The sequence below is a fragment of the Orbicella franksi genome, chromosome 4 (assembly GCF_964199315.1).
Source record: "Orbicella franksi chromosome 4, jaOrbFran1.1, whole genome shotgun sequence".
Taxonomy (NCBI): Eukaryota; Metazoa; Cnidaria; class Anthozoa; order Scleractinia; family Merulinidae; genus Orbicella; species Orbicella franksi.
The window spans coordinates 8863397-8889691 of record NC_138148.1 but is presented as its reverse complement, the minus strand read 5'-3'; the positions used below and the strand labels follow the sequence as shown (position 1 = coordinate 8889691).

Below are 26295 nucleotides of genomic sequence, written 5' to 3'. Positions count from 1 at the left end.
GTCTATAAAACAATTGTTAATCACCGTCCTCAACTTTCACAGAGTTGTTATAGCGTGCAATGCCAACTGAAAACTGGTCCGCACAATCATCCCAGGAAGTTTCATTCGAACAAGTATCATTCAAAAGGTGTAGGATCTCTTTCCAGACATCCCTGTCAACCTGCCTGCCATAACCAAGATGCTGATCGTCAGCGTAATCTTCATTGGTGGTAGTGGTGCATTCCCCGTCTAGGGCGACGTTGTCGACACAGGCGGCATTGTGAACAATATCGTCATCGGAATCCTCGTCACCATCGTAATCTTTATCATCGTCGTTATCAGCTGATAACGAAGACCTTGTTGTCAGTATGTGGCAAATCCTGTCATTAAATTGCCACAGAGGGTCATTGCTAGATGGCGATGTAACATCAGATGCGTGATATTCATCCCTTGATTCCCAAGTCATTCCTTCGCTCTCGACTGATTCTGACTCCTCGCTGATGTCGGAATGAAAGCACTCTTTGATTTCGGTGTCGTTCGTCATCTCCTTGGTTTTAAAAGTTTCCCAAAGAGAAAAAAGTCCAGCATCGTTTTCCTCTCCAATCACCACAGCTGCGTTCTCATGAAATGTATCTGAGGTGACTCCGAATGAAACCTTTCGGCTTCGATACATAACTGGTGTGGCCTTTGCTGCGAAAGACCAGTTCGATCTCCAAGCATTATTTTCGAAACTATCGTCGTCGACATCGACAGTGCTTTCCGACGGTTTATCTCTATTATCTTGATCGTTTGCTCTCTCAAAAGAGCTAGGATAGTCGTTATCGTCTGGCTTGTAACCGAAAACAGTTTGCAGAATCCTACGCACCATGAATTCTGCGATTTCTAACTCTTCTTTTTCTTGGTCAAGGCATGAGTTAGAGTATGAATCATTAAGAACGGCCACAAACATATTTGTTATGAAAATCACTGTAGTGAAAACGAAACCAACGAGAAACAGTCTGCCCATTATGATCCCGCCTTCTTCGATTTCCCGTATCAATTCGTTGTTTCCAATGATCGTGAGAAACTGCGAGATGAAAGCTTTGCGAAAAGACGAGAACAACTCATTTTCTGACCCGAATGCAATCATCCCCGATAGTGCGTAACCAGTTGATAGCACGCAAAAAATCACGAAAAACGAGATTAGTGACGGTAAATGACTTCTCATGAAGGACGACAGCTTTATCACTTGATGGTTGAAGTGGAAACACTTTAGAAGGCGCAGTGTGGCTATTGCAGATGTTGTACATAATGCCACGGTCTCAGCCTCGGACCAAAAAAGCGCTTGATGGAAGCTCACTGGAACAAAAGGATTCTCTTTTAATCTGCCTAACGTTATTTTACCCTGTTGAGATTTTATTGCTTGGAAGATCAATGCAAGAGATGCGGTTAAAATCTGAAAAACTTCCATCCAGTTCCACAAGGATTTGAAGTATGAGCATTTTTGTTGGAAAAACTTGATGCATTCTATAATAAAGTAACAAAGAAGAAAGACCCCAAACAGCAGCACAAACAACAGATACGTGTTGTGGGCCTGTGAATCGGTAGAAGCAAAAGGTAACATTCCGTAGCTTTTAAATGTACCGGAAAATCCAGATGGAAGTGTCTCATAGAAATACGACATGACACTGAGGATATTGGTCGATGGGTTAAACAGTGAGAACTCGACTATCACAGCTCTGGTTCGAGAATCGATCCAATTATTTTCAACTAAATCATTGATAACCCTTCTGGCTGCAAGCTTGTTATATCCCAAGTTAGCTAAGTATCCACCTCCACGGTAAACAGCGAAACGACCCCAAGAATCAAAGCTGCCGAGAGCTTCATCCTTGCTATACTTCCAGTTCTCTGGACATGACCATGAAGATCTGTCGAACGATCCTGTTTGGGAATCCCAGAAATCTGTATCTTCATCTTTAGGAGAGTACGAATCGTGACAAAAATTGATCATTTTTCTGAAAATAGCAGGGACTTCACACGAGTCTACGGTGGAAAAAAAAAGAATAAAACGTTTTAAATAAAGTATCGTAGCTTCTTTAACTTTCTGTCGCCCATTTTAGAATATACTCAGGGCTGGGGAGGGAGATAGACAGCTAAAGAAACTTGTAATCGTGCCCTATCTTAAAACGTAACTGTGAAAGCTTTATTGTATAATATATTCGAGGGAAGAGAGTTTGAATGAAAAGAATGTTCTTTCGGTGCTATCGCACAGATTGTAGACCGGGTCGACGCCCAAACCATTTTACTAAAAACCATAAATATTTGAATTCGATTTTGTAAGAGACTCTAAGAGGCGCTTTTAGTACAAAACACTGCTTGTGACGAATTATATTTTAAGTACACCTTAGTCACACAGAGATACGCCTGAATCACACTGACTTTTGGTAAAAAATAAAAAATAAGCTAAGTGACTCAATCTTACTTTTCATTATTCTGAGTTGTCTCAGGCGAGGCATGCCGACCAAGACTGAACGCTTGTTTCCAATATATTCTGAAACTTTCTCCTCTTGGCCATTGTACCAACTGCTTGAAAAGATCGCTCCAACAAATACCTCATTCATCCATTTCCAGAACTGGGTATTGTTTCTTATCTGAAATATAAAGCAAATAGGGTGGAAAACTTTTAAAGACGGCGTTAAATAAGATTTCATTTACATGCTTCATGTCTGCAGAGAAACTAAAAAAGATTTGCCTTGCTTATTCCGTGCTTCAAACTGCTTAGACTTAGATTTGCATGCATATTCATTTACTGGTTTTGGAATCTCTCGTTGAAAATGCTCGACCGGTAGGGTAGTAATTAGCAGTTCCATGCAGAGTTGGCGTCGAAATCTTGGTCTATGGCAGTAAAAATTACTACTTTCTAGCACAGTTTAAATTTGGTGTCTCAGCTTTTTCGTTCAAGTAAATCCAGTGTTGAATGTATATATGGCAACTTTAAGGAAAGGTTTTATCAAGGCTTGGAGCACAAGTTGAATAAAATTTCTGTCTACACATACAGTTTTTGATATCTATCACTCACCTTGTCAAAACGCTGGAATCCATTCTCCGTAGAATCAGTCAGTTCATGTCTATACACATTTTTGTCGCTATAGCATACAACCATCAACAGCAAGAAGAACAATAGAAGAAAGAATAACTCTTTGATAAATTTGAACATCTTCCTCTCGTTGGTTTTAAACTTCTTAGCTTGTTTTAATTCATCGGAGGACAAATGAAACATGGGCTGAACATTTCTCTCCTGCGCTGATCCTCGAAGCCGCAACCCACGACCACATTTGGAAGCCACAATAAGTGACGCAATAACAATCTTGATTGGCTGAGAAATGAATACGTCACCAGTGACTGATAACACGACAGACGACAACCATCGAGCTGACTTCTCTCCTCCCCACATGAGGGAGTAAAAGATTGTGAACAGCGCTGAAGCGATAGATGCGCTGACACAGAGAAACCAAGCTATATATGTGCAAAAATGAGGTAGTAAACACTCCCTTTTTTGACTACTCGACTGATTGTATTTCCTTCCTTGGAGATGACTTTTAGGCTCACTTTTGCGAAACAAGAACGTAATTAAAACGCTTGGTGGCAGCGTGATGAAAACTGTTTCCAGTGCAATGATTAGTTGACTCGGAGTAACTTTGAAAGGTCCTATAGCGATGGTCTGTTGATTGGCATTCTCCGTTTCGTAAAACATTGCTGATGTTACCATGTACAAGAAAAGAAAACAGCAACAGCAAGAGGCTCTTTGAACACGCGTAAACGAATTCCTGGGCTGTTTGCTGACCACTGACCACCACAAGTGCTCGTCAGCAAATCCATTCTTCTGAAGCATGCTGAATTTTCTTTTAAATTCCATTTCACTGCCCTCTACACTCTCAGAATAAAGTGCTCTTGTGGTATTTCCATCGTCCCGCTCCAAGGCCAGCCAACGATAGCAGGTAAATAGCCAATGAAGGCCTGTTTGGCAGTCAGTAACTGAGATCTCGCTAAGGAACCAGGATGCCGTTTTGCCAGAGTTGTCATGGCCGATCTGCACCTTGATTAGGGACCCCAACGGTTGCCGTAGACTTATAAGGAAGTTGTCCGTGTTTCCCTGGGCAAACAGCTCTCTGTCCGTCAGGCCTCCATCTGTCAGGCTGATTACGTCACTGGCAGACTCCATTCCGTAAAGGATCATGGACACATTAGCCGAGGTTCCAGAGTTCCTCCACCCTCCGGTTGTAATGGAGACTTCATATTCGTATCCAACGCCACCAGTATATTTTAACAATATCAGAGGACCATTCTAAATCAAACGAAATAAACGGAATGTTGAACAAGTTCAGTATTTTTTATCATCACTCGTCAAAAACAACAGAAATCCTAAAGTTCCCAGTGATTGATTTTTTATATATTTGCCCTGTTTCCATAGTTTCCGGTACAAAACGGAAACAATCTGCGTTTAGGAACCAATGTATGATCAGAAATGATCAGAGCAAGCAACATTGTCATTTCCATTGAAAGTCCATTTACAAAATTTCTAGTCCACATTGGGTGATGCCACAGACTATATTCAAAACACTGTGCATGCTTACATTGAGCTCCACTGATGGAAACTAAGTTAAACAATAAATGAAAGAAGAAAAAAACCAATATGCCCAAGTATTTTGTCTAAACGGACTACTTATGCAAATGTAAACGTTGAGAAGTTGCTGCATGCTGTATGGAGCTTTCGCCAATAACTGCGTGCTTGACCTCCACTTTCCAAAACTTGCTAATCACCGGACCGGAGCAGACTTGAACTAAATAACTTTGTTTTCAGTCTTTTATTACTCTGTTTAAGTGCCATGGGGCGCGGTTGTCTTATGGTTAGTGCGCTCAGCTCCAGATCGAGCGGTCCGAGCTGGGGACATTGTGTTGTGTTGGTGGGCAAGACATTTTACTCTCACAGTGCCTCTCTCCACCAAGGTGTATAAATGGATACCGGTGAATTTAATGCTGGGGGTAACCCTGCGATGGACTAGCATCCCATCCTGAGCGGAGTGGAAATATTCTTAATAGCCTCATGCTACATAAACAGAGATACGTTTCGGCCTCATGGGCCACTTCGCTCGTATGCAGACTTTACCTGAAGTGCCATTAAGAAGCTGCAACCATTAAAAAATTTTCCGTTTAAGGCAAATACCTTGACGATATCCTTTTTGTCCGCTCTACGAGCAAACAGCAAGACAAGAAAGTAGACCAGGGATACAGAACAAACTGTGAACAGAACAAGCAGGTCACTAGGATCCGGGTTCTCCATGGTTTGTTTGACTGCAGCAAAATCAATGGTATTCGGTGCAACAAGGACTTCCCCTCCGAAAGATGTCAAGTGATTACAGAGGCATTCCAGGTTAGAACCGTTAGATTTGTGGCCTGCCTGTTAGTAGAGAAAACAGTAATGACTACAAAAAAAAATCATTTCAGCTAATACCTTTGAAAGAGATAAGACCTCCCCGATTGATCATTATACGATGTATAACGAGATACAGAAACTCATCGGTTAAGCTAGGTCTCATCTTAGATTCTTATCATATCAGCTTTAACACGTGTGAGTCTGTATAACACAAAAACAGTGCAAAAATTGAAATATAATGCACGTACTTTTGAATACGTCAGCCATAGCATGTTTGGTGTACTATATGCCAAAGCACAAAAACCTTGCCTTACATCCCTCGCTTGACCACCTTTCCTCGGCATCATCCCAATACGCGCACCAAAAGGTAGTCACTTGAACACTGTAGTTCGCTGACTTTGCAGGGTCGTACCCAGGATTCACGACAACAAATTCATCAGGTGGAGGTGAGGTGGGTGGAGGAGGTTTAAACTTAATGCATTGATCCGGTGAAGATCTCTCAGGCGAAACTGATCTTCTTTTCCTTGATGATTCGACCGTTTCCGTCCCCTCATTTCCCAGACGGAGGCCAATGTAATACGTTCCGGGTCTTTTAGCAGCGATCAAGATATCTCGCACGTTGTCGTCCCCATTTCGGCAATGTGAACGTGAACTGTTTCCTTTACTTGGTAAAACGACAACGTCATCGAAAACAAGTTCACTGGGTTTTTCACCGTATCTGATGTAAGCCGTAACGGAGGCTTGCAAGCAAAACCATGTGGAGAACTTTATGGTTGTTTGGGGTTTCTGCACGTGAATACTGTGATACTGCATCAATTCAGGATTTAAGAAATGTTCTGTCAGAGGCGTGGTATTTCCATAATTCTGCGATACCGGAATTTCAATAACAGTGTCGTCCGGAAGATCTTTAATTTGCAATGCGTGACCGTTGTTATCCTTTAGGTCGATGTTTACTACGCTAGAGTTGACCTGGTTGGTGCTGTTTGGTGAAGCTTGAGGGTTAAATGTGTACGTTATCATCTGCAAAAATGAAAAGCAATTGTATGGTCAGAAAAAAGTGTGATGTTACTCAGTCGATGTTGCTCTGTGTTTACGAAACTGGCTGGGAGCTGAATTAATTACATACATAGGCTGGTTTTCACCGGTGCATAAGTATAAGCATAAGCATAAGCAACATCCGCGGTCACAGCAGGCTCAGGTCGCAGCGAGTCCTCGTAATGTCTCACATGTATGGCTTGATACCACTGAGAGGACGATACAACAAACGACAGAACAATACCCCAATCCCCAAAACAATACCAGACGCTAACAAGCAAAATGCTTACAAGCTTACGAGAGCTGCTACGCTTCTGACACAGTAATGATTAGAGCCTTTCATAAGGACATTACACCTAACATGAGGCGCTACTCCACAGCACCTTTACTGCACCTTATGCACTTTTGAAAAGCAGCTTTATCTGTCTAAAGGCGCGACAAATTCAGATTTTGATACCGAAAATGTGTCGTTGAATTTGACGATTCCTCGTTACATCTAAGTTGTTTATTACGTGGTAACGTCAAGAATCAGCATCTTTTCAATAGTCATAGCTGCAGGGTTTGTTCAGTCACAATCATTCAATGTCGAGGGTTACACTCTATCGTTCGAAAAGTCCCAACTTACACAAGTTTGGTTTGATAAAGCTGAATGGAATAAGTATGCGTTTAGAAATTATTTACCTGTATTCCAACTTCGGACGTTTTTCTAAATATGTTTGCCAGTGTTTCGTTGTCTAGGTGAGGAAGTTCAAAGCCTGCGTCTTCATTGTGGACTTGTAAGTGATCTAAGTCCTGGACTTCCTGTTTGCCCAGAATAGTGGATTCAAGTTTGTTTTTGATCACCGTATATTCTTCTCCAGGTTGCATCAGCGCGAGCATGGTGTTGGTAATCATTTCTGTGAGGTTACCTGAAAGTCTTTCACTTCTTGACCATTCCTAGAAAGGAGAGTTTGTTCTACGTATTTTAAGATGTTATATTGAAATTGAAATGGGAACATCAGAAATGTTTAAATTCATACTGATAGCGACCACTGGTTACAACTTAAAGTAAAAACGTGCCTCGAGGGTTTCTTGTAGTGAGAAAAGATAGAATTAAGAAAAGATAGAATTAAGAATTTAGAATTATAAGCATTAAATTTGATAAATGAAGAGATTCATCTTCACTGCGGCTTCATAAGTTCTTAGTGCATCTTGCACGCAGTCTTCATTTAGCGTTGCCTGACGGCTCTATAGTGAGTGAAACAGACGAAAATAAAGTGATTATCGTGTAGAGGGAAACGCTTCGTGAAAATTACTCCAAAGAAGACGTGTTCAGTGGAGCTGGTCCCGCAAAACATCACTTATTTTCACTATCACCCTTCATCCAAAGCAGACAGTGAGAACCCTGAGATTTCCACTTGTTGCAAATACTTCGACTCAACAACATTTATAGCCTTTTGACCGTAATTTATTTCACAAGTCTAGCAAGTTTTTTACAAAGCCAAAATTGTACACGACCAAAACCATGTGCGAACACCCGGGTTACAGAGTTTCTTACTTAGTACTTCATATAAAGTCCACGTAATGTCAAATCCCATTAAAACTAGAAAACTACAGTTCTGCGGCAGTGACACCAATGGCCTAGGAAGGTAGGCAAATTTTTGCTTTCAAATTGCGCCTTAACAATCCTAAATTGCACAATTAAATGGAACAGCGTTGCCTCCGACGTTGCAAACTGCAGCATTATCGTCGTTTTACTAATTTCCAATTCATCCAACCTAATTCCACAACATGAAACGCAGGCGATAACACGTGTAACAACGCTTTTAAGTTACAGCTATGTTTTCAGTACTTTGTCATCGTTCAGAAATATTTACCTCCTCCGAGCGTGACCCGTTTCTAGTGCTATTTATATCAAACTGGACCTCATGCAGCTTTGCTAAAGATGCAGACATTTTAATGTTGCTGATGCAATACATGTAGGACCTGGCCACGTCTCTCAGAAGTCTGGTATCAGATCTGTATTTGGCCTTCAGTAGAAGCACTGGTGCCATGTGAAGCAGCTTCTCAACGACAAGCACCTGGAATTGAATAGATTACCATAAGAAGGGTCAAATAGAATAGCGAAAACAAGGTTGCACGATGACTGGTGAAGATCAAAGAAGAGCAACTGAAATCTTCCAAAGATTGCCGGAGATGAATCGAGGTCTTGTGAAAAATATCTAGCAGAAGTTTTCGATTGTCGCCCAAAAGGAAGCTGATTTTGCTCGTTGTGTCGTCAATAAAAAATGGCATGAATAAGTTATACATAGGTTTTCGGGCGCAAATTTCTTAAATCACGAGTTGTATTGACCATTGATTGACTTGTTCCCATACAATTAACCTTAGTTGAAATAAAAAGAAGCTAGTGTACATGTTACCGTCATATTGCCTGGCAATTTAGTGACGCTTTCCGTTGCTCTTCCCAAGATAACTGCCATCTGGAGTAATCGTTCGAGGGTTCCCACTCTAACATCAGACATCTTAGAAATGATGTGTTCCAATATCTGTAATCACAAAATAATGTACTTTAAATGCTTCATGAACTAGCTATTAGCTGACTAATCTTTTTGGCTTTGTATTCAAAAGAGGAGTACGCATGATTTCGCGTTAAAAAATGTTATTCGTTGTTCTTCCTACAAATTACACAGTACTGTGCAATTTACGATTTCTATCAAGGTTCTAAAACTTGGAATTCTCTGCCACTATCTGTCACTTGTTCCACAAGCTTTCCAAGCTTTAAGAAAGATATGATTAAATTTTAAATGAAATAATGATGAATTCGTCATGCAAAGGCTGATACAAAGCTGGTTTAACATCATGAGATCGTTTGTGTCGCAGGGATTGCTTTGTTTTAGCTGTTCAACTTACTTTATACGTACATTCATTGACTCCTACCTGTTTATGTAAAGTTTCATTGACTCTATCCTCTGACAACTTTAAAAGAAGAAGTAGAACTTCAGATTCTTGAATTGCCAAATTGATTTGTCCCAGCGTTAAAAGACGATCAATCTTAGTTACTTGTTTTAACAATTCGGCATGGGTAAGCTCTACACTTTCGGGTAGGGATGGCGGGTCAGCCTGAAAATTAAAAAATGAATTAGATAAGGAACTATTTTATTTTTTATCTTCATCACACAAATTTTAAGTTCCAATGTATCTTCGATGTTTCTATGGAATAACTTCGCAGCAAATGTTGCTAGCAGTCAAACAGACCGTGCTCTCCGATCCCTTAAAGAGACTAATTTTTGACATCTTTCCCGCGCCTAACTTTACACTAGTCGAACTCCATACACCATAAAACCTATAGGAGTCGTTCAGGAGCTAAATTGTAGATCATATAACTACGTGGAGGTTTAGGTCTTGCTAGATCAGGCATACACTTCGCAAACTGTTAAGATAAGCTTGATCGATGAGCAAGGGCACAAAGACAAAAATGATGGGAAAATATAAAGAAAAGATATCGATTAATCAATGGCACACATGGACTCAAGCCACTCAGGAATGAGATTGTATGCTGATACTAGCTATACAAGGATTCTTCCCTTTCCCGAAAACAAAGGCAAAATAAATTGTGTTCTTACCTGAATTTGCAGCAGTTCTTCAGTTGCAGTACCTAAAACATTTATAATAGCGACCTTGATTTGCACAGAGGCTTCATCAGCTGTTGGTAGAATATGGACGGTACTGTGGGGTAAGCTTTCGTATGACAACAGATCGAATCTTCCGTCTTCCATCTTGTGGTAAAACTGGTACATTAGATGCTCGCTCTTATCAGACCACCCTTCACAAGAGATGTTCAACGATGTTCTCAACGTGTCTTCCCTCTTCAGCTTTGTTACATAGCATGTCCCCTCTGAAGGAGCTGCCGATGTCTCAAAATGGAAAGCTGCCCATCCGCGCGCTCCTTCTGGTGATACAACGTCGACAGTCAACCGATAAGAGAAGCCTGGTGCGACACTTTTAAGCACCAAATTTTTGGAGTCCAATTTTGTTGCCAAGAGGTCCGCTAAGCCCGTTTGATGCTTCCATTGGGGGTGGGAGCGGTTCCCTTCCTGCCTGAACATGTTCCATCTATATGTAAGCACGGCTCGATGGCAATAATTGAGCACTGGTTTGCAAGAAGTTCTTAAAGCAGTTCTTAAGGAGATGCGAGAAGATGAACTGACCATTGAGTCACAGTTCAATACACACCTATCAAATGATAATGCAAGAAATTAGATGATGTATTGAAATAGGACATATTTCCTTTTCACAAATTGTGATCACCTTCGTAATCTATGAGGTCACGTTGACAACGGTATAACTTGTAAAAACACCTTGAATTTATGCTTTGTATTATCATAACTCCAATAACGTACTTGAGGAAACCCATTTTTTGTTATCAAATTGTGATCAACTTTTTGAAAAGTGTGACTAGAATTCTACAATATGAATTAAAGACCGCCTAAACCTTTTTAAAACTTTAGCATGGTGACTTAGATGTTCTGATTAGATATTTTCATGGTGCTTGATGCTGACTTACTGAAAAATGCTGAAATATGCACAGACCTACCTTATTTCGATATCAAGCAGGTCTTCATCACGGATATGTAAAGTTTGCATGTAGTGAGCAATGCGCTTGTTCTTGTGTACAGTTAGCAACACATAATAAGTGTTATTATTGATCAGTTGTGTCGTATTCAAAATCACCCGACCATGTTCTGGGTAGTCCTTAAACACGGAATTTGGTAACTGTATGAGATTTTTCCCGGTTAAGTTTGTAGCCTTGGAGAGAATCTCTGGTTCTTCATTGCTTGAGAGTGTCTTGTTGAGTAAATGGTTGAGTAGGCTTTTAACCCTGTGTGATATGTTTCCATCTGAAATACTGAAATCAGAAGCGTTCTCTTGCGCTTGAAAACAGAACCACGTGAAGTTTAATGCACGTGAGGCTTTTTCATCTTCCGGGTCATGAGAAGGAGTACCATCAAGAACGATTGGCTTACGGATTGAGCGTTGAACTTCCGTTCCTCCAGCAATCGTGGCCACAAGAGCCGATTCTTCAACCTGCAGAAAAGCAAAGTCTCTGAAAGCCATTGATTTTCCTGCAATCCGTAACTCGAATACAACAAGTTTCAATCCCACTTGAAGAAATCTTCTTCCGATATTTAATTCCCGCGTGTTGTGAGCAAACAGTTCTCCATTTTCGGAATTATTTGGTGGTTGAAAAGAAAGGTTGCTGACAGTCCAGCTGAAAGAAATCTTTCCAGTTTCGTCCTTTGCCAAGGAAAACGACGCCTCGAAAGTTCTTGACTCGTCGCGTCTAAATCTCTTTGGTCTGTCGGGTTGTAGTCCAGCATTTAGAATGTTCACCTCTGGTACGGCATATTTGTCGAGGAGGTCCTCTGCAATATTTTGTTGCTTTGAGGCTGATTTAATGGAAGCAAATACAATTAGACAGTATCATCCCGTTTGAGTTTTTGTTTTTGTTTTGAGATTCAACGTAATCTTTAAACTTGGATAACTCTGTGGAGGACCTTCAACTTAAATAAACTCTAGGTATATGGGGTGTCTACCTAGAAAGCTAACCCTTATCCCTTATCCATAAGATAAACACTGCGCTTGAAAGTAGAAACATAGCTATTGGATCAAGTATCAATTGCTGCCACTGACATTTTTTTTTTGGGGGGGGGGGGCTTGGTCCTTTTTCACTGTCACTCGCAAAAGGTTATATAGCTGGAGTTAAGTTTAATCTAATGCGCCCCCTTATTGGCTGATTTATGATCACGTCGCAACGGCTAAATCTAAATGTCGCAGGCGGGTGACAATTAAGAAATTGTTGTCCGCTCTCAACTAACCAGAGGTTACTTTGGCTCGACATTTTTTTTTTCCATTTCTTTTGAACCAAACCCAAAAATAAACATCTAGACTCTCGGGAAAAGTAAAAAAAAAATGTTCTCCTCGGGACCAGTAATTAAGTTGCATAACTTAAATGATCAATACTTCGTTTTCTTGAAGATCTGAATTTAGAGGGAAGCCAAGTAGTCTCGGTTGGTAAATTAATACCATCAGATGACATGATAAATGACAGATACATGCATGTATCGCATTACTTTTAGGGGTAAAACGTCGTGTGATAATCGCTGAAAGGAGCCCCTTTCGTTACCTTGACAACCATACAACTCCATCCTCATTGATATCCAGAGATGCCAATCCACTGGCGACACACGGATGTAGCGTGCCCTGATTGGTGGGTTTAAAACATGGTAAACAACAGTGTTCATGTCTTTGTTTCCGACCAATTCCTTGATTGGTAAAATAAAAAACTGTTAGTGACCTATTCTTTTAAAATTTTCTCTCCTACCGTATTAACTGGCTCCATCTATTTAACTTGAGAAAATTACGACATAAATTAACGGTCCTCGGTCAAAATTTAAAATCAATGTCACCTGATTCCTGGTTTTCTGAACGATTCTTTTTGATTTGTCTCTTTGTCTATGTTTGTCTTATGTCTTTGCTTTAAAATCAAGTAATTAAGGGGCGCGAAGAGGAGGAACGACACGAGTGTCTGCTACCTAACCGGTCCCTGATTTGCAATCCCTTAAAGGTACGACAATCACCCCCGTCAGTGTCATGTAGAGGTTAACGTCCTCTCCCCTTCAGTCCACCTTTCGCCCAGTCCAACTAATTAACAATTAGATTATGAGCTCGAGATTTCTATGAAGTGATAGTTGATGAGGCCGAAGACCAAATTAACTATCACCTCATAGAAATTGAGAGAAATCGGATTGAATCGTCATTTAAATCGGATTGAATCGGATTGAATCGTCATTTAAAATTGAAGTTGTGTGCGCGCGCATCAGGTTTTTCTATAATTTCAACTTTTTTAAAAGTCAAGAAACCCTAAATGTCCTTCGTTTAGACTTCTCGGGAATTTAATTATCCATTTGCTTCAAAATTTCCTCTAAAACTTTGTGAAAAACGAACAAAACGTCGCCATTTCCTAGACGACCTCCAGCCACTGCACACTAATGGCTGATAGTCTTCAATGGCTCAGCCAATCAGATTACAGCATTTGCATTAGTACACTAGTAGAATTCTACTAATGTGGCTTATTATTAGACACTATGTCTTTCATTTTCTAGCTAAACGAGGCATGGTTCACTTAACTATTTGTCCCTGTTCCCTATAGTATTGAAAGATCACTCCACGGTCACTATACTGCAGATTGAATTTGGTCACCCACTGGTTATACCCATTTCGTCCTTGTATTGCTAAACGTGTCACCCAGTGTGGACTACCCAGATTAACCTGGAGCCACTGACTGGCATCAACCTGGCGGGCTGACCACCCTCCTGCTCTCTGCAAAGTTTCTTGAAGGTGGAGCCTTCCCTGGTAAGCGTGGTGACCGAGATTGTGAGAGGGATACTCTGACGAGGCGCTTATCTGTCCGTCAAGGATTGAACCACTTTCCATACCGAGAGCGTCTTGACATTCTGGAGATTTTATGTAATCGATGCAAAACTAATGTTAACTTTGGTTGAAAGAAAATAATTCTACTGGGTACAACACTAAAGTCCGTTAAAAAAAGGGCGACTGCTACGTTTGTTCCAGTTTAAGAGCAGTTAAGTGAATATGATTAGAGACAATAACTGGTTTAATTTTCACATCCGTCCGATTGAAGAAGTAATATATCAAACAAGAAAGACCATGTTTGACCACATTTCCAAACACCGAGAAGAGAGTTGAAAATACGACGCGCAGCGGGGTATTTTTGACGAGCTTCGAGGTGTTTGGAAATATGGTCAAACACTGTCTTGAGAGTTTAATATATCTCCTCAATCGAAACTAACTCTTAGGAGAAAATGGAGAATTAAAATCGTGAAAAATCTATGTTAATTAAGAACAGATATCCAAACACCGTCACAGTCATGATTTTCTTTGCTTAAACGTGATGAATTATCAATAGTTTGAGAAAGACGGGAAATAAGCTGATAGAGAATGCAAGGAACTATCCATAAAAAAAAACTGCATCGAGACACCTTAAATTGTGGTGTTGTTTTTATTATCATTTAGATTGGTTCAAATTGCTTTTCTTATTCTTAACAGCACTGTTAAAAGAATATCTGACCGTCGCAGGGAATCACTTCCCAGTTTCCAGGATAAAACAGTTTACACCAACAGTCACAGGAAGTAGGCGACGTCTGAATACATACTGAATGCCGCGGACAACCTAGGAATGCAAAAGAACAGTAGTATTAGCGCTTGTCTCAAATATCAGCAAAGGCGATATTCATTTTATCTAATGCATCAGTGCTAGTTATGGAACGCTTTCGAGTGGTATAACGTGGAATATCCCAGGAGTCACTTCAGTTTTCTCGGTTTACACACCATCCTTTAGGCAACCTCCGGGGGGGTACTTTGAGAATTTCTGGGTGGGGATGTGCCGCTGGGATCCTGGAAACCTTAGCCTATACCAGAGCTAGTTCAGCTGAATTTTGCTACCCTATACTAGAGTAAACTCCCCAAATCCCCCCATCTATCGACACTGTTGAGGCTGAGTTGCATAAATTTAAACTTGCCGATTTGATTTTTTTATATTTTTGAGTGGCAATTTCTGGTTTCCTTAGTCTGGATAAAATCTTCAACCAACGAGTCAGTTTTGTGAAAAATTATACCCTATTCTAGACCCACACGCTCTGATTTATATACCCTATCCTAGAGTAAACTGCTTGAAAACCATACCCTTCACAGCGGCACATATCTATATAGCCCATATATGGCAGTGCTCCCCCCCCCCCCGGGGAGGCAACCTTAGCCAACTTTATATAAATGGACTTTATGTACATGTGAACACATTTAGCACCGCTGTGGTAATTGAGCACAATGTGAAATGGACACTCAAGTATTGCAAATGAAAAAATGGTATGAAACAAGGGAAGGTTTTGATTTCTAACTAGTGGAAGGGCCACGTCTCAAACCGAAAGAGGGAAAGTACCAAAAATGACAACAACTTTACCTGCACACCACATTCCATTCCCTGTATATCCTCTCTGACAGTGGCATGTGAAGGATCCAACATTGTTGGTACAGACACCAAGATCGTGACAGTTGTGGACGCCACTGGCGCACTCATCAAGATCTCAAAATTAAACACAGACTCCAATAACGTACAAGGGGATTCCCTCATTAATAATAGAGACCTTAAGCACCAGAACGGGAGCCACGCCGACGGCATACCGGAAGTATATTTTCTGTCCCAGTCATGCGCAGAACCTGAAAAGCTGATTGCAATCTGCCGTCGTCCTGACGTTGGCGACGCCACATTCACTGTTTTTACGTAGTGCGGACAACGTGATAGTTCATCGCTGAGTCCTTTTCTTTGATTTAACGTATTTTTTCTTACGACACATAAAGAACTACCTTTCTGGTGTTTACTGTTAAAGTTTTTTGAAAAGAAATTCTACGATTAACATCCCTGAAGAAGAAACAGGCGCTAGTACAAGCCGCCAGTCGGCAAATTCACAGAATAACACAAGCTCGAAGAAATCCATTCGGTAAAATCTATTGCATTTATATCTTCTGTGCCCTAGTTATCACTGATCCAATTAAATATGCTCGCCATTTGTTTATGCTGATGTCTCTCTCTCCCCCCCTCTCTCTTATTTTATAAGCTTATATTTACATTCCTATTTCTAAGATGGCGAGAAGGTAAAATGACCTTTGGGTAAAATAATTTTCAGTGTCGCTATAAACAGTATAAACAGCGAAACTGGGACAACTTACCTTTTATTCCAAGGCAAAATAAATGCATCTTATTGTTTACATTTAACGTCGTTTAAACTTTTTTTAGCCACTAAAAATCGTTTCTAAAACTGAAACTAAAAAATTCCGGCCAAAACTTCCACTCCTCTTCATCCTCTCTTGATTGAAATGATTTGAACGAGAAAGTTATCACAAGCAGCTTGAAACGTCCGTTTTATTGTGATAATTCAACAGCTCTGTAATGTACTGGACAGATGATCATGACAAATGATGTGCCGTGAGATTCTTGCTGTAGATCCATTCGAGGTTGCCGTCGCGGTGTTGCTTAACATGCTCAGCCTTTACGCGGATGTACCGTCGCCGTCGCCATCTCCCGCCTTGGTGCTTAAGGTCTCTAATAGGTACCTCTTAAAAATACCATAGTACTCTTCATTGTGCAGGTTTAGCCTTGCATAGATGCAATAATTGTTTTAATCTCTTTGTTTCAGTTGCACATTGAAATTTAAAGTATATCAAATTAAACCAGCTTCTGGAATTAACTAACTATATTGCCTCACACCGATCTTAAGCAATTCTTCATCCGACATCACTTCTTACCCGTTAATCCTAGTCTGAAACAAAGACTTTTGGTTCGAAAAACAAAACCTGATCTCAGAATGTCCGTAGAAATTGTGTCCACGCTCTTCAGCAAACTTTCATCGTTAAGGGCACATATACCTCACCCTGAGAAGACTGGAAACTAAGTAAGAAATACCTGAACAGTATCTCCCATTTCCAGTGTAACCTGGCCTGCATCGACAATTATAGGACCCTGGTGTGTTTGAACAGGTGCCATTGTCTTGATCACAGTCGTGAGTTCCATTTTCACATTCATTTATATCTGAAAAGTATGATAGACGTAATGTATCAAGCACGAAAGACCGTGTTTGACCACATTCCCAAACACCGAGAAGAGAGAAAAAAAATACGAAAATAAGACGAAAACCTAAGTATTTTTGACGAACTTCGAGGTGTTTGGAAATGTGGTTAAATACTGTCTTGAGTGTTTTATATATATTCTCAATCGAAACTAAAACTAAGGTGAAAACGAACCAGTAAGATCCTAAATATCTATGCTACGCTAATTAAGATCATATATCCAAACACCGTCACAGTCATTAATTTTTGTTTAAACTTGATGAATTACTCATTAGTTTGAGAAAAGGAAACGGAAATTTAAATTGTTAAAGGTCTCTCCAAAACACGTATATTTTGCCATCAACGCAGATAAAAACTTTGCACTAAGTTTAGCCACTCACCGAAGTTTCAGCCTCTAAACTGCAGGTTTTCCTTACGAAATTCGTCTCCAAAGGAGCCCGACATTTGTACATCGTTGCCGCCATTTTGAACAGTACTCAGCAGCCAGGCCGTGTTTCTGTGACGTCATTCCGTCCGAGAGATTTTGTCCAAATGGCTTCCGGCAAGTCTTTTAACTACCACTCTAAGTTCTGACTGCTCTTGAGCCATATTATTTTGAGCCAAACATGCTCCAAACTCTGAAATGATAGCATCGAAGATAGTGAAGTGGATAATCGCTTGGAAAAAATAGATTTTGCTGACCTTGTGAAGGATGTCAAACCACTCACGGGTTTTTCTCCTTCCCGCCAATTTCGAGTGGGACGGAATGACGTCACATAAACACGGCCTGGCTGCCAAGGCACTTTCAAAATGGCGGCCTCCGAAGTAGCCTCGATTTCCGCCGCTTTTTCGAGTCCGGTCTACGTTCCTCCCCGAGGAGAGACTGCTGGACGCGTGAGCGGTAAAGCATGTCTGTGACGTAACTTCGTAATGTAATTCTTGCGGTGCTTCAGGTGGCCGGAAATATCATCTGATGACAATCATAGGCAGGCCCACATGACGCCTACGGCTCGTAAAATTTGTGGCGTTTTCCCCACTTCTTTTAACTTTGGCTCTCCAACCTATTTTGTTTCACACTATTGCTGCGGAAGGGCATTACATGCTGTGTTCTATAGAAGTTTTTTTTTTTTAAAGTAGAGCAGAGCTGTTTGACTATGCTGTAACAACTGTCATGTCAAAGGTCGCACATATGTTGGTGTGCATGGTGTTGACACCATGTTTGTGTTTTGCTAGTTCGAGACTGGTGTCGCTTCTCTTCAAGAAGACTAAGGTACACATCAATTTAACTGAGTGTTTTGTTTCTTAAAATCGATGTTTATGTTTATCCTCCCTTTGTTTACTTTGTTCGTTATCTCATATTCTGGCACCACATGATTCAAATATAGACTCTAACGTATAAGTCTGTTGACTATTTTGCGTGTTGTATATGTCACCATGGTTTAGATCAGACATGATTTCATCAGGTTGACGGTATTTGGTCAAATATCCTACTAATGCGATCCACTTCATATCGCACAACTTCTTTGCTACTGCGAGAAAGCTAATTTATGCAGCCTGCTCGATTCAGGCAGGCAGATTTCTTATTGGTTGAAATTAACAATGCCAAGTCCACCAGTCAGCCGTGAGTTCGGGGGAGGAGCGCTGGCTCTTTTCCCGAACAGCGGCTGGTAATCGAGCCTACCTCCGAAGTCGCCTCCTTCGAGACGAATTTTTTCAGGATAGCGGGCACTTCTGGGGCTGAAACCTCGGTGAGTGGAAAAGCTGAATGTTTACTTGCTATAGGCGAACACGAAAAAAGTAAGCTTTTTGGAGTGACCTTCTCCTTTAAGAATTCTAACTGGTGGGAGCTGATTATTCACAAGTTGCGACCGAGGAGTTGTACTGGAGATGACGAACAACAGCTGAAGCTAGTAGTGAAATGGAAAATTGAGGCGGTATCAAGAACTTCAAAATCTCAAATCTAGCGCCCTAAACCGCTCGGCTACACTGCCACTCAGGGCCGGGTTGTCCAACGCCCGATTAAGCTAACCTAGGATTACCGTGAATTTTAATTTCAGTTTTGAAACTTTTCGGTGAGGTTTTCTGTTTATATTGGCTGTCCTTCGGTTTTGAATAATCTCAAACAACTACGTAAAACATATATAAACAGTGAAAAAATTTTTTTATACTTTTAATCTTGGGTTAGCGTTAACCAGCTTTCCAACAACCTGGCCCAGTTCTCCCAACTCGATGTTCTCAGGTCATTTTTCAAGCTCAAAATTTATATTCTCATTGTTGTTAACCTCAATCTTGTTTCAATGTTAGTGTTCAGAATTTTGTTATCGCGCAGCTTGATAGGTAGGTAAAGTCTGCATGCGAGCCAAGTGGCCCATCAGGCCGGAACTTATCCTGGTTTCTGTAGCATGAAGCGGCTGGGAGTATTTCTACTACCCCCTGGATGGGATGCTACTCCATCGCAGGGTTACCCCCAGCATTAAGCTTGCCGGTACCCATTTATACACTTGGGTGGAGAGAGGCACGGTGAGAGCAAAGTGTCTTGTCCAAGAAAACAACACAATTTCCCCGGCCTTTTCCTGCCTTTTCCTAGTAGTCCGAAGTATATAAGGGTTTCGAATGATGGAGTTATTCCTAAAACCATGATTTGCTGTACAGTAAATTTTCATGCACCTCAAGGAGAAATTATATTATAGCTGCCGTACCTACACAATTTCCAGGAACGCCGGTGAAACCTTTTCTACACGGACATGAGTAGGAGGAATTCTCTTCAGCAAATTTACAGTAAGAAGACTGCCGATTACATCGGTGACTCCCAGAGAGACAGGGGTTAAGTTCTAAAAATGAAATTTCTGAGAATTTGTCACTGCAATTCCTGTAATTAGTTGAAAAACGTTCCACATGTCGAAAGTAAAAAGAAAAAGAATAACAAAATTATGAGAAGACAAAGAAGGCGTCAGTCGTAAAATGCATTTAACATTGAAGCGCGTCTAGGTAAATATCAGGCGCGTAAAAGTAGTGTGTCAAAGACAATACAGGGTGAGAGAAACTATTTAACAAATTGACATCAGTTTTCTAGCATGCGTCTGTCCTGGTATTGATCATGAATTTCGTCATATCATTATCAAAGTAGCGTGGATCGACAAGGCAATAGCCGAGTGGATCCAGACTACTGGCGTCAATTTGTTTTTTACAATAACAAAAAGGCAAAAGGGTTAAAATTATAAATTCATGTGTCTTTCCGCTTGTCGACGACGAGAATAAGCCAATGAGCGCGCGAGAATTTCTGTAGTCACCGTAAAATGTTTGCTTTGTTATAGTTTGTTCAGTGGATTCACAGCCCAGATAAGTGCGTCTGATTTATGGTTTATACGTAGACGAAATATGCGTTTGAGTGATACAATGCGTGTTTTTTAGCCTTCTTCAAGACTTATACAATGGACCATATTAGTATTCTCGGTGTTAGAGTAGAACTCGCTTGCAAATGACGCTGCCTGACGTTTAATGTGTCTTTTTTCGGTATCTACCTAGACGCATATAACATGTAGAACTTATACCCTAGCTACTGTACCTGTACAATTCCCGGGAACGCCAGTGAAACCGCTTTTACATGGACACGAGTAGGATTGTTCTCCAGTTTCTTGACAGATAGAAGAACGCAGATCACAGTGATGACGGTTGGAAATACAAGGATTAATGTCGTCTGTGGCTAAAAGATACGGCAATTGTCAGTTGAAACACGTTCTATATGTCGTAGGTGGAAGAAAAACATTGGCGGTGGCAGTAGTTAACTAGGAATACAAATTGTATGCAGTTCAAAAGAAACTAGATCATCCGGATAACCTAGTCAAACAATCGAGTTATTCCTTAAACCATTATTTGACGCATGTCACATGCATATTCATTCCAGCTACCGTACCTGTACAACTTCCTGGAACTCCAGTGTAACCTTTTTTACACGCACAAGAGTACGAATATTCCCCAGTTATTTGGCAGTTAGAAGACTGCCAATCACATTGATGACGCCCAGAAATACAGGGGTTAACGTCTGAAAATAAATTTTAAAAAGTCCGAGAATTGTCACCATTTGAGCTACGTGTATTTATAATTCTAATAATTGGCTAAAACCATTGTTATATGTCGTGAGTAAAAAAAAATATAACAATGTGTGAGTAAGTCTATGTAATGGAAGGAGGAATGTTCAGTGAGAATGGCTGGCTGAAATACTCATTAGGACTATTGAAATTCTTCTTTTGAAGAACTGGTTTTACAGTTGTGGTTTCAAAGTAGCATAGCATACTAAATGTACCGTATACAAATGTGAAAGGACTATAAAAAGTGAAATAAATCAATGTGGTCTTGCAGTAGAGGAAATTTAGTTCATTTGAATTGAGCTGTATAAAATGTTGTACCAGATTCCTGTTTCTTTTCTGTTTAAGATTGAGCTTGGGTTGTATGGCACGTGATCAAAACTTTCTCTTAGACCTTTCCTAAGTAATATATCAACCACGAGAGATAGTATTTTATTAAATTTGCAACACCGAGAAGAGATCTGAAAATATGAATCGCTGCAGAGAATTTAACAAGAACTCCGACATGTTTGGAAATATGATAATCACTGTCTCAACAGTTTGATATATCTTTTCAATCCAAACTAAAATTAGGGAAGGAATGGAGAAAGAAAATGTAAAAATATCATCAGCAATGGGAACATATCAAGCTTGAAGCTCCTAAAATTAAAGACGCAATCTGTGCTTCCTTAACTAAACCTTGACATAACTTACCAACACAGAGACGTAACTGACAAGCGTATATTCGCGATAACTGGTATACATAAAAATTTGTGCAATTTCGAACTGATATAGGATACCGCCAATAACAACAATGCGAATTCCAGTGAAAGCAAGCACGCATCTGAACAGCCCCATCTTCCACCGCGGGATGACTGCCATACAACCAACCAGGCGCATGCGTATTACAGGCATGGGTTGGTGGACAGTATTCAGGCATCCGTGTCTTGTTAGGTATAGAAAAGCGAATCCATTCGCTGTTAGTTATCCAGATTTCATGTCTGTCACAAAGTAATGTGCCTGTCGTCCCTGAATCCACATCTACTGATCTTGTGGGATCAGTTATGTTAACGTAATCGCTGCATTCTGAAGTGTAACAATGAAAAGTCTATTATTATAGATTTTATTTTCAGCGAAATCAGAAAATATCTGACTACGGTTCTAGTTAAAAGAGCTACGTCACGGTTTCCACTTCTTGAAAGTTTTAGCCTAAATTTTTCCAACCTCGTTCCCAGGCTCTCTCTCCTCTGCCTCCCTTGGTCGTGGAGGCAGAGGAGAGAGAGCCTAGGAACGAGGTTAAAAGTTTTCAAGTTCGTCATATGTAACCCATGTTAAATCTTCTCCATTCCTAACCATCCTTGTTCTTTTATGGTTTAAAATTATCTCTTTGGTGCTTTTCTATCTTAGTAAACTTCCTTCAGTTGAAAGGTAAGTTTGAGAGTGGCCAAAGTAACTCAAAACACCGTGACTGATTTCCTTTGAGGAAAATCAAAAAAGAATAACTTGAACGCGTTGTTTTGTCTATCCATGACATAATATAAACAATGTTGGTAGACACCTCAACGAGAAGTGGGATATAACACTGTTTACTTTTGCGTGCATGTTACTTATAAGACAGAGAAGCTACAGTCAAACCTCTGTTAAGAGGTCACCCTCAGGAAATAGCCTGGTAACGCTTAATAGAGGTTGACCGTTTAAAAGAGGTGTTCAAAATTTAGCACCGTATGGGGCAAAAAATTGAACAAGAAAACAAAAGTAAGCACGCAATCCACTTTCATTGATTGTAACAAATGTACTGCGCCCGGGTACCGCGAGATATAAGTGGTTGTATGTTCTAAGTAGTCAACAGATTTTATGGTGATGTTGTTGGTAAGGCAAGCGTCAAGCACCGTTACCTTAACGCGGATCATTGACCTTTGGCATCTCATTTAACCTTTAGTGAAAAAAATCAGCTATGTTCGACTGTGATTTGGAGTTGTGTAACTTAATTTGGTGAAGCAAGTCACTGACTTTGTTCAGCGTCAGCAAGAGTTCATCGTGGCCATAAAACGGTGCTCCGGTCGAACACCTAAGTAACAAGGTACACGTTTGACAGAGGTGAATTACAATAAAATCAAGCAATTGGAAAGTCCAAACGGTGACTGCGTCTGCTTAATAGAGGTGACCGCTTAATGGAGCTCAAATATCAGTGTATATATGAAGCGAATTTCGGGAATTTGAATTGTGACCTTTTAACAGAGGGTGACCCCTTAACAGAGGGCCGCTTAATAGAGGTTTGACTGCATGTAATTCACTTTCATAAGACACGACGAAAATTTGAGAACAACAGAAAAATCTACAAATTACGGAACGCAGGTAAGTGTCGGTTTCCTACATTTTTCACATGTCAAAATGGGTCAGACTTGTTATATCCTTTACGACAGAGCCCAGATTCGCTACTGGCCCTCGAAACAGTAAAATACGTTTTTCTATGTTTCATGCTCTGATAAAACAGAGCGTTTCAGCCAATCAGAGCGTGCGTAAAATACAAACTGTATTATAAATTGGATCAGTTGTAAAGGGTTTGTGCACAAATTACAACATACAGGTAAAAAAATGAAAGCATCTTTCTAAATATTCATGATTATTCCGATACCTTGTTGAGCTGAGGTCATAGATGAGAGCAGCAAAACAAGCAGTACAACCTACGGAAGTTAAAGAAAGAAATCAATCTACAAAAAATATTCTCAGACTATTATAACCTGTTCACTGGAATTAATATATGAAAAAAAAAAGAAACGAAAATAAAATAGTCAAACTCTTAAATTGTAAGACTTGGCACAGCAGGATTCCCCTCTCATGCAAACAATCGTTCATGGTCTAGGTCAGAAAAAATTACCTACGAAGGTTCTCCCCTCTCAAAAGATTCAACTTCAATGGGTTTGAAAGAACGTCCAACGAACAATGGGTAACCAAGATTTCGTTTGCACGTTCTGTTTTGTACTTACAACCACTTAGCTTTCTCAGGGTTGATTTGCGAAGTTTAAATTTCAGACGACCTCCATTTTGGCTTTTGACAGTTGACGCTTTGGGCGTCAGCACGCCGTAAGAATTCTCCTTACTTCTTGCCGATATTATTAGTGATGTTCTCGCTGTTCTTGTTGCTATTTTTTGCACTTTACTCCCTCAAAGATTAATTGAAATTGAGAGTACCGCCGAGTAAGCGGGAAAAACCCTCAGGGCAATGACGAGAAGCAACAACAAATTCGAGGAGTTTGGGAAACAGGTTTACAGCCGCTCCCTCTTCTAAAAAATCGCGACGTTCGACGGTTGAAACGAATATACACAGGCTAGCTTCTAATTCAGCTTAATATTGAGTATCCTTCTCCAATTTTTCCCATTTCCGTAAAATTGTAATCAATTTTAGACATTAAACCTTAAGTTTTTAAAATGCGTTGTTAAAGATGAAAACTGAGGTAAGAAACATTGACTTTCAAGATACTTTTTTAAGAAAACCGTAGGCATGTTCAGTTTTAAAACAATGTGATAAACCCCATCTCACAAGTTGTACCTCGAAAGCTCTTGCTGCAGCAATGGTGAGCTGCTGAAAAAGAGCGTTGGGATACAAAACTACTGAACTTCATTCAAATACTTCGTTAATTTTGGTCATTGTCGATGCAAATGTTGCCAGAGATGACACCTTCCAAGGAAGTTATGAAGTCCATCGGTAAAAAATTATGACAACTTCTTATAATATAACGGATAATCCCTGTTGGACCAGTTCCTCATAAGATTCTTGACCACAGCGTTTAACTTTAATTCCTTATTTCTTTCTAAAAGTAAAATATTCGACTGAGTTTATATGGTGCATGCCATACTGCTATAACTGCTTATTTTTTGTTCTAGTTCAGGATAATGTTAACCTGTAAGCCTAGAAAGGCATTGTGTAAAAAGGAAGACACTGTATTCACAATACTAACAAGTGAAGAAAATGTTCTCGAGGTTTCAAGTGACATCTCTGTTCAATCTAAATTGCTTTCTTCAGTGAGTTTGCAGCGTGTTTTTCATCTGACTGTGTGGCGTGAATTGAAGGCGAGATATTTTAAATTACGAATACGAGACTCCTTGAAGTATTGTTGAAAGACAGTTGCCACGAGAGCTCTTAATTCATTCCTTTTACTGAAAGCCGTTGGTTAAAAAAAATACCTCCTCCGAAATATTTGAACTTTCCGAAAACACCGTCCCTGATGAAAGTAATCAGCGTTATTGAATCGATGAGTGAACTTTGCTGTATTAGTTTAGAAACCGTACACCAGTGGTTAAGTAAAACAAAGAGACCAAATTTTACTTTTGAAAAAGAAAAACAATAAATATATTTGACACGGTACGTCGTACACTTTTGGCAAGCACTTTCTCACGGTGTGCTTATAAACGGATTTTGAGAATTTTTAATTAACAAAGGATGCTACTTTTTGTTCTCGGCAAACGATAGTTACCTGTAGAAAACATTTAATTTTGCTTACAGTCCCCACTGTGACACTTTATTTTTCATTAACTTTAGATTATTAGAACCTAAGGAAGAGAGAGACCTTGCTCACCTATTGACGTGAATCTCGGCATGATAAAATATGGCCAAGGATAATTTTTCAATTGCTCCCTGAAATAGCCAGGCTGGACATATACGTCAAAGGCACAGTATTAAAATTTAATTGAATTCCTCACGAAGCAATTCAACTTATCATTCCAGAAATGCGAGGAAGGTTCTAACAACGCCTTTGGTGTTTGTTCGGAAGGATGACAGTAATAAAACATACTTGACATTATTGCTTATTGATTCATCGAAAATAAAACAAAATAAAAGAATGAAACAATGTTAGTTGCAGGGTTTTTTTTACCCAATTTGTTAAACTGTTTTTACTATTAATAAGCGTGAGAATGATTCTGTTCTAAAAATCTGTTCTTCCATTTGTTTACCAGTTACTATTTTTAACACTGCTCAGCTGCCTTGCATTAACTTTCTAGATTCGCTATTGAAGCCACACTTCATGTGAAACTCGTATAATTAGAATGATTGAGAATTAGAATGGTTTTTGTCCCATTTTTTAAAGACCTCGCTCTGGATGACCTTCCTTTTTCCATGTGCTATAGTACTGTACCAAAACGTAC

The 26295-nt window shown here is 40.0% G+C and overlaps 1 protein-coding gene across 1 annotated transcript; it reads right to left on the bottom strand.

Moving 5' to 3' along the window:
* Nucleotides 1–16: 16 nt before the first annotated feature.
* Nucleotides 17–25950, bottom strand: LOC145485486 (uncharacterized). The gene is made up of 19 exons (XM_081464150.1): nt 25944–25950; nt 22042–22236; nt 16944–17069; nt 15444–15566; nt 14556–14657; nt 13631–13920; nt 12591–12729; nt 11001–11853; nt 10030–10639; nt 9344–9526; nt 8827–8952; nt 8284–8487; nt 7109–7363; nt 6535–6636; nt 5702–6412; nt 5183–5416; nt 3038–4303; nt 2441–2609; nt 17–2001 (listed from the first exon to the last, which is right to left on the bottom strand). Exons 1-19 carry the CDS (start codon nt 25948–25950, stop codon nt 17–19), a joined length of 7680 nt encoding a protein of 2559 aa, XP_081320276.1.
* Nucleotides 25951–26295: the final 345 nt, after the last annotated feature.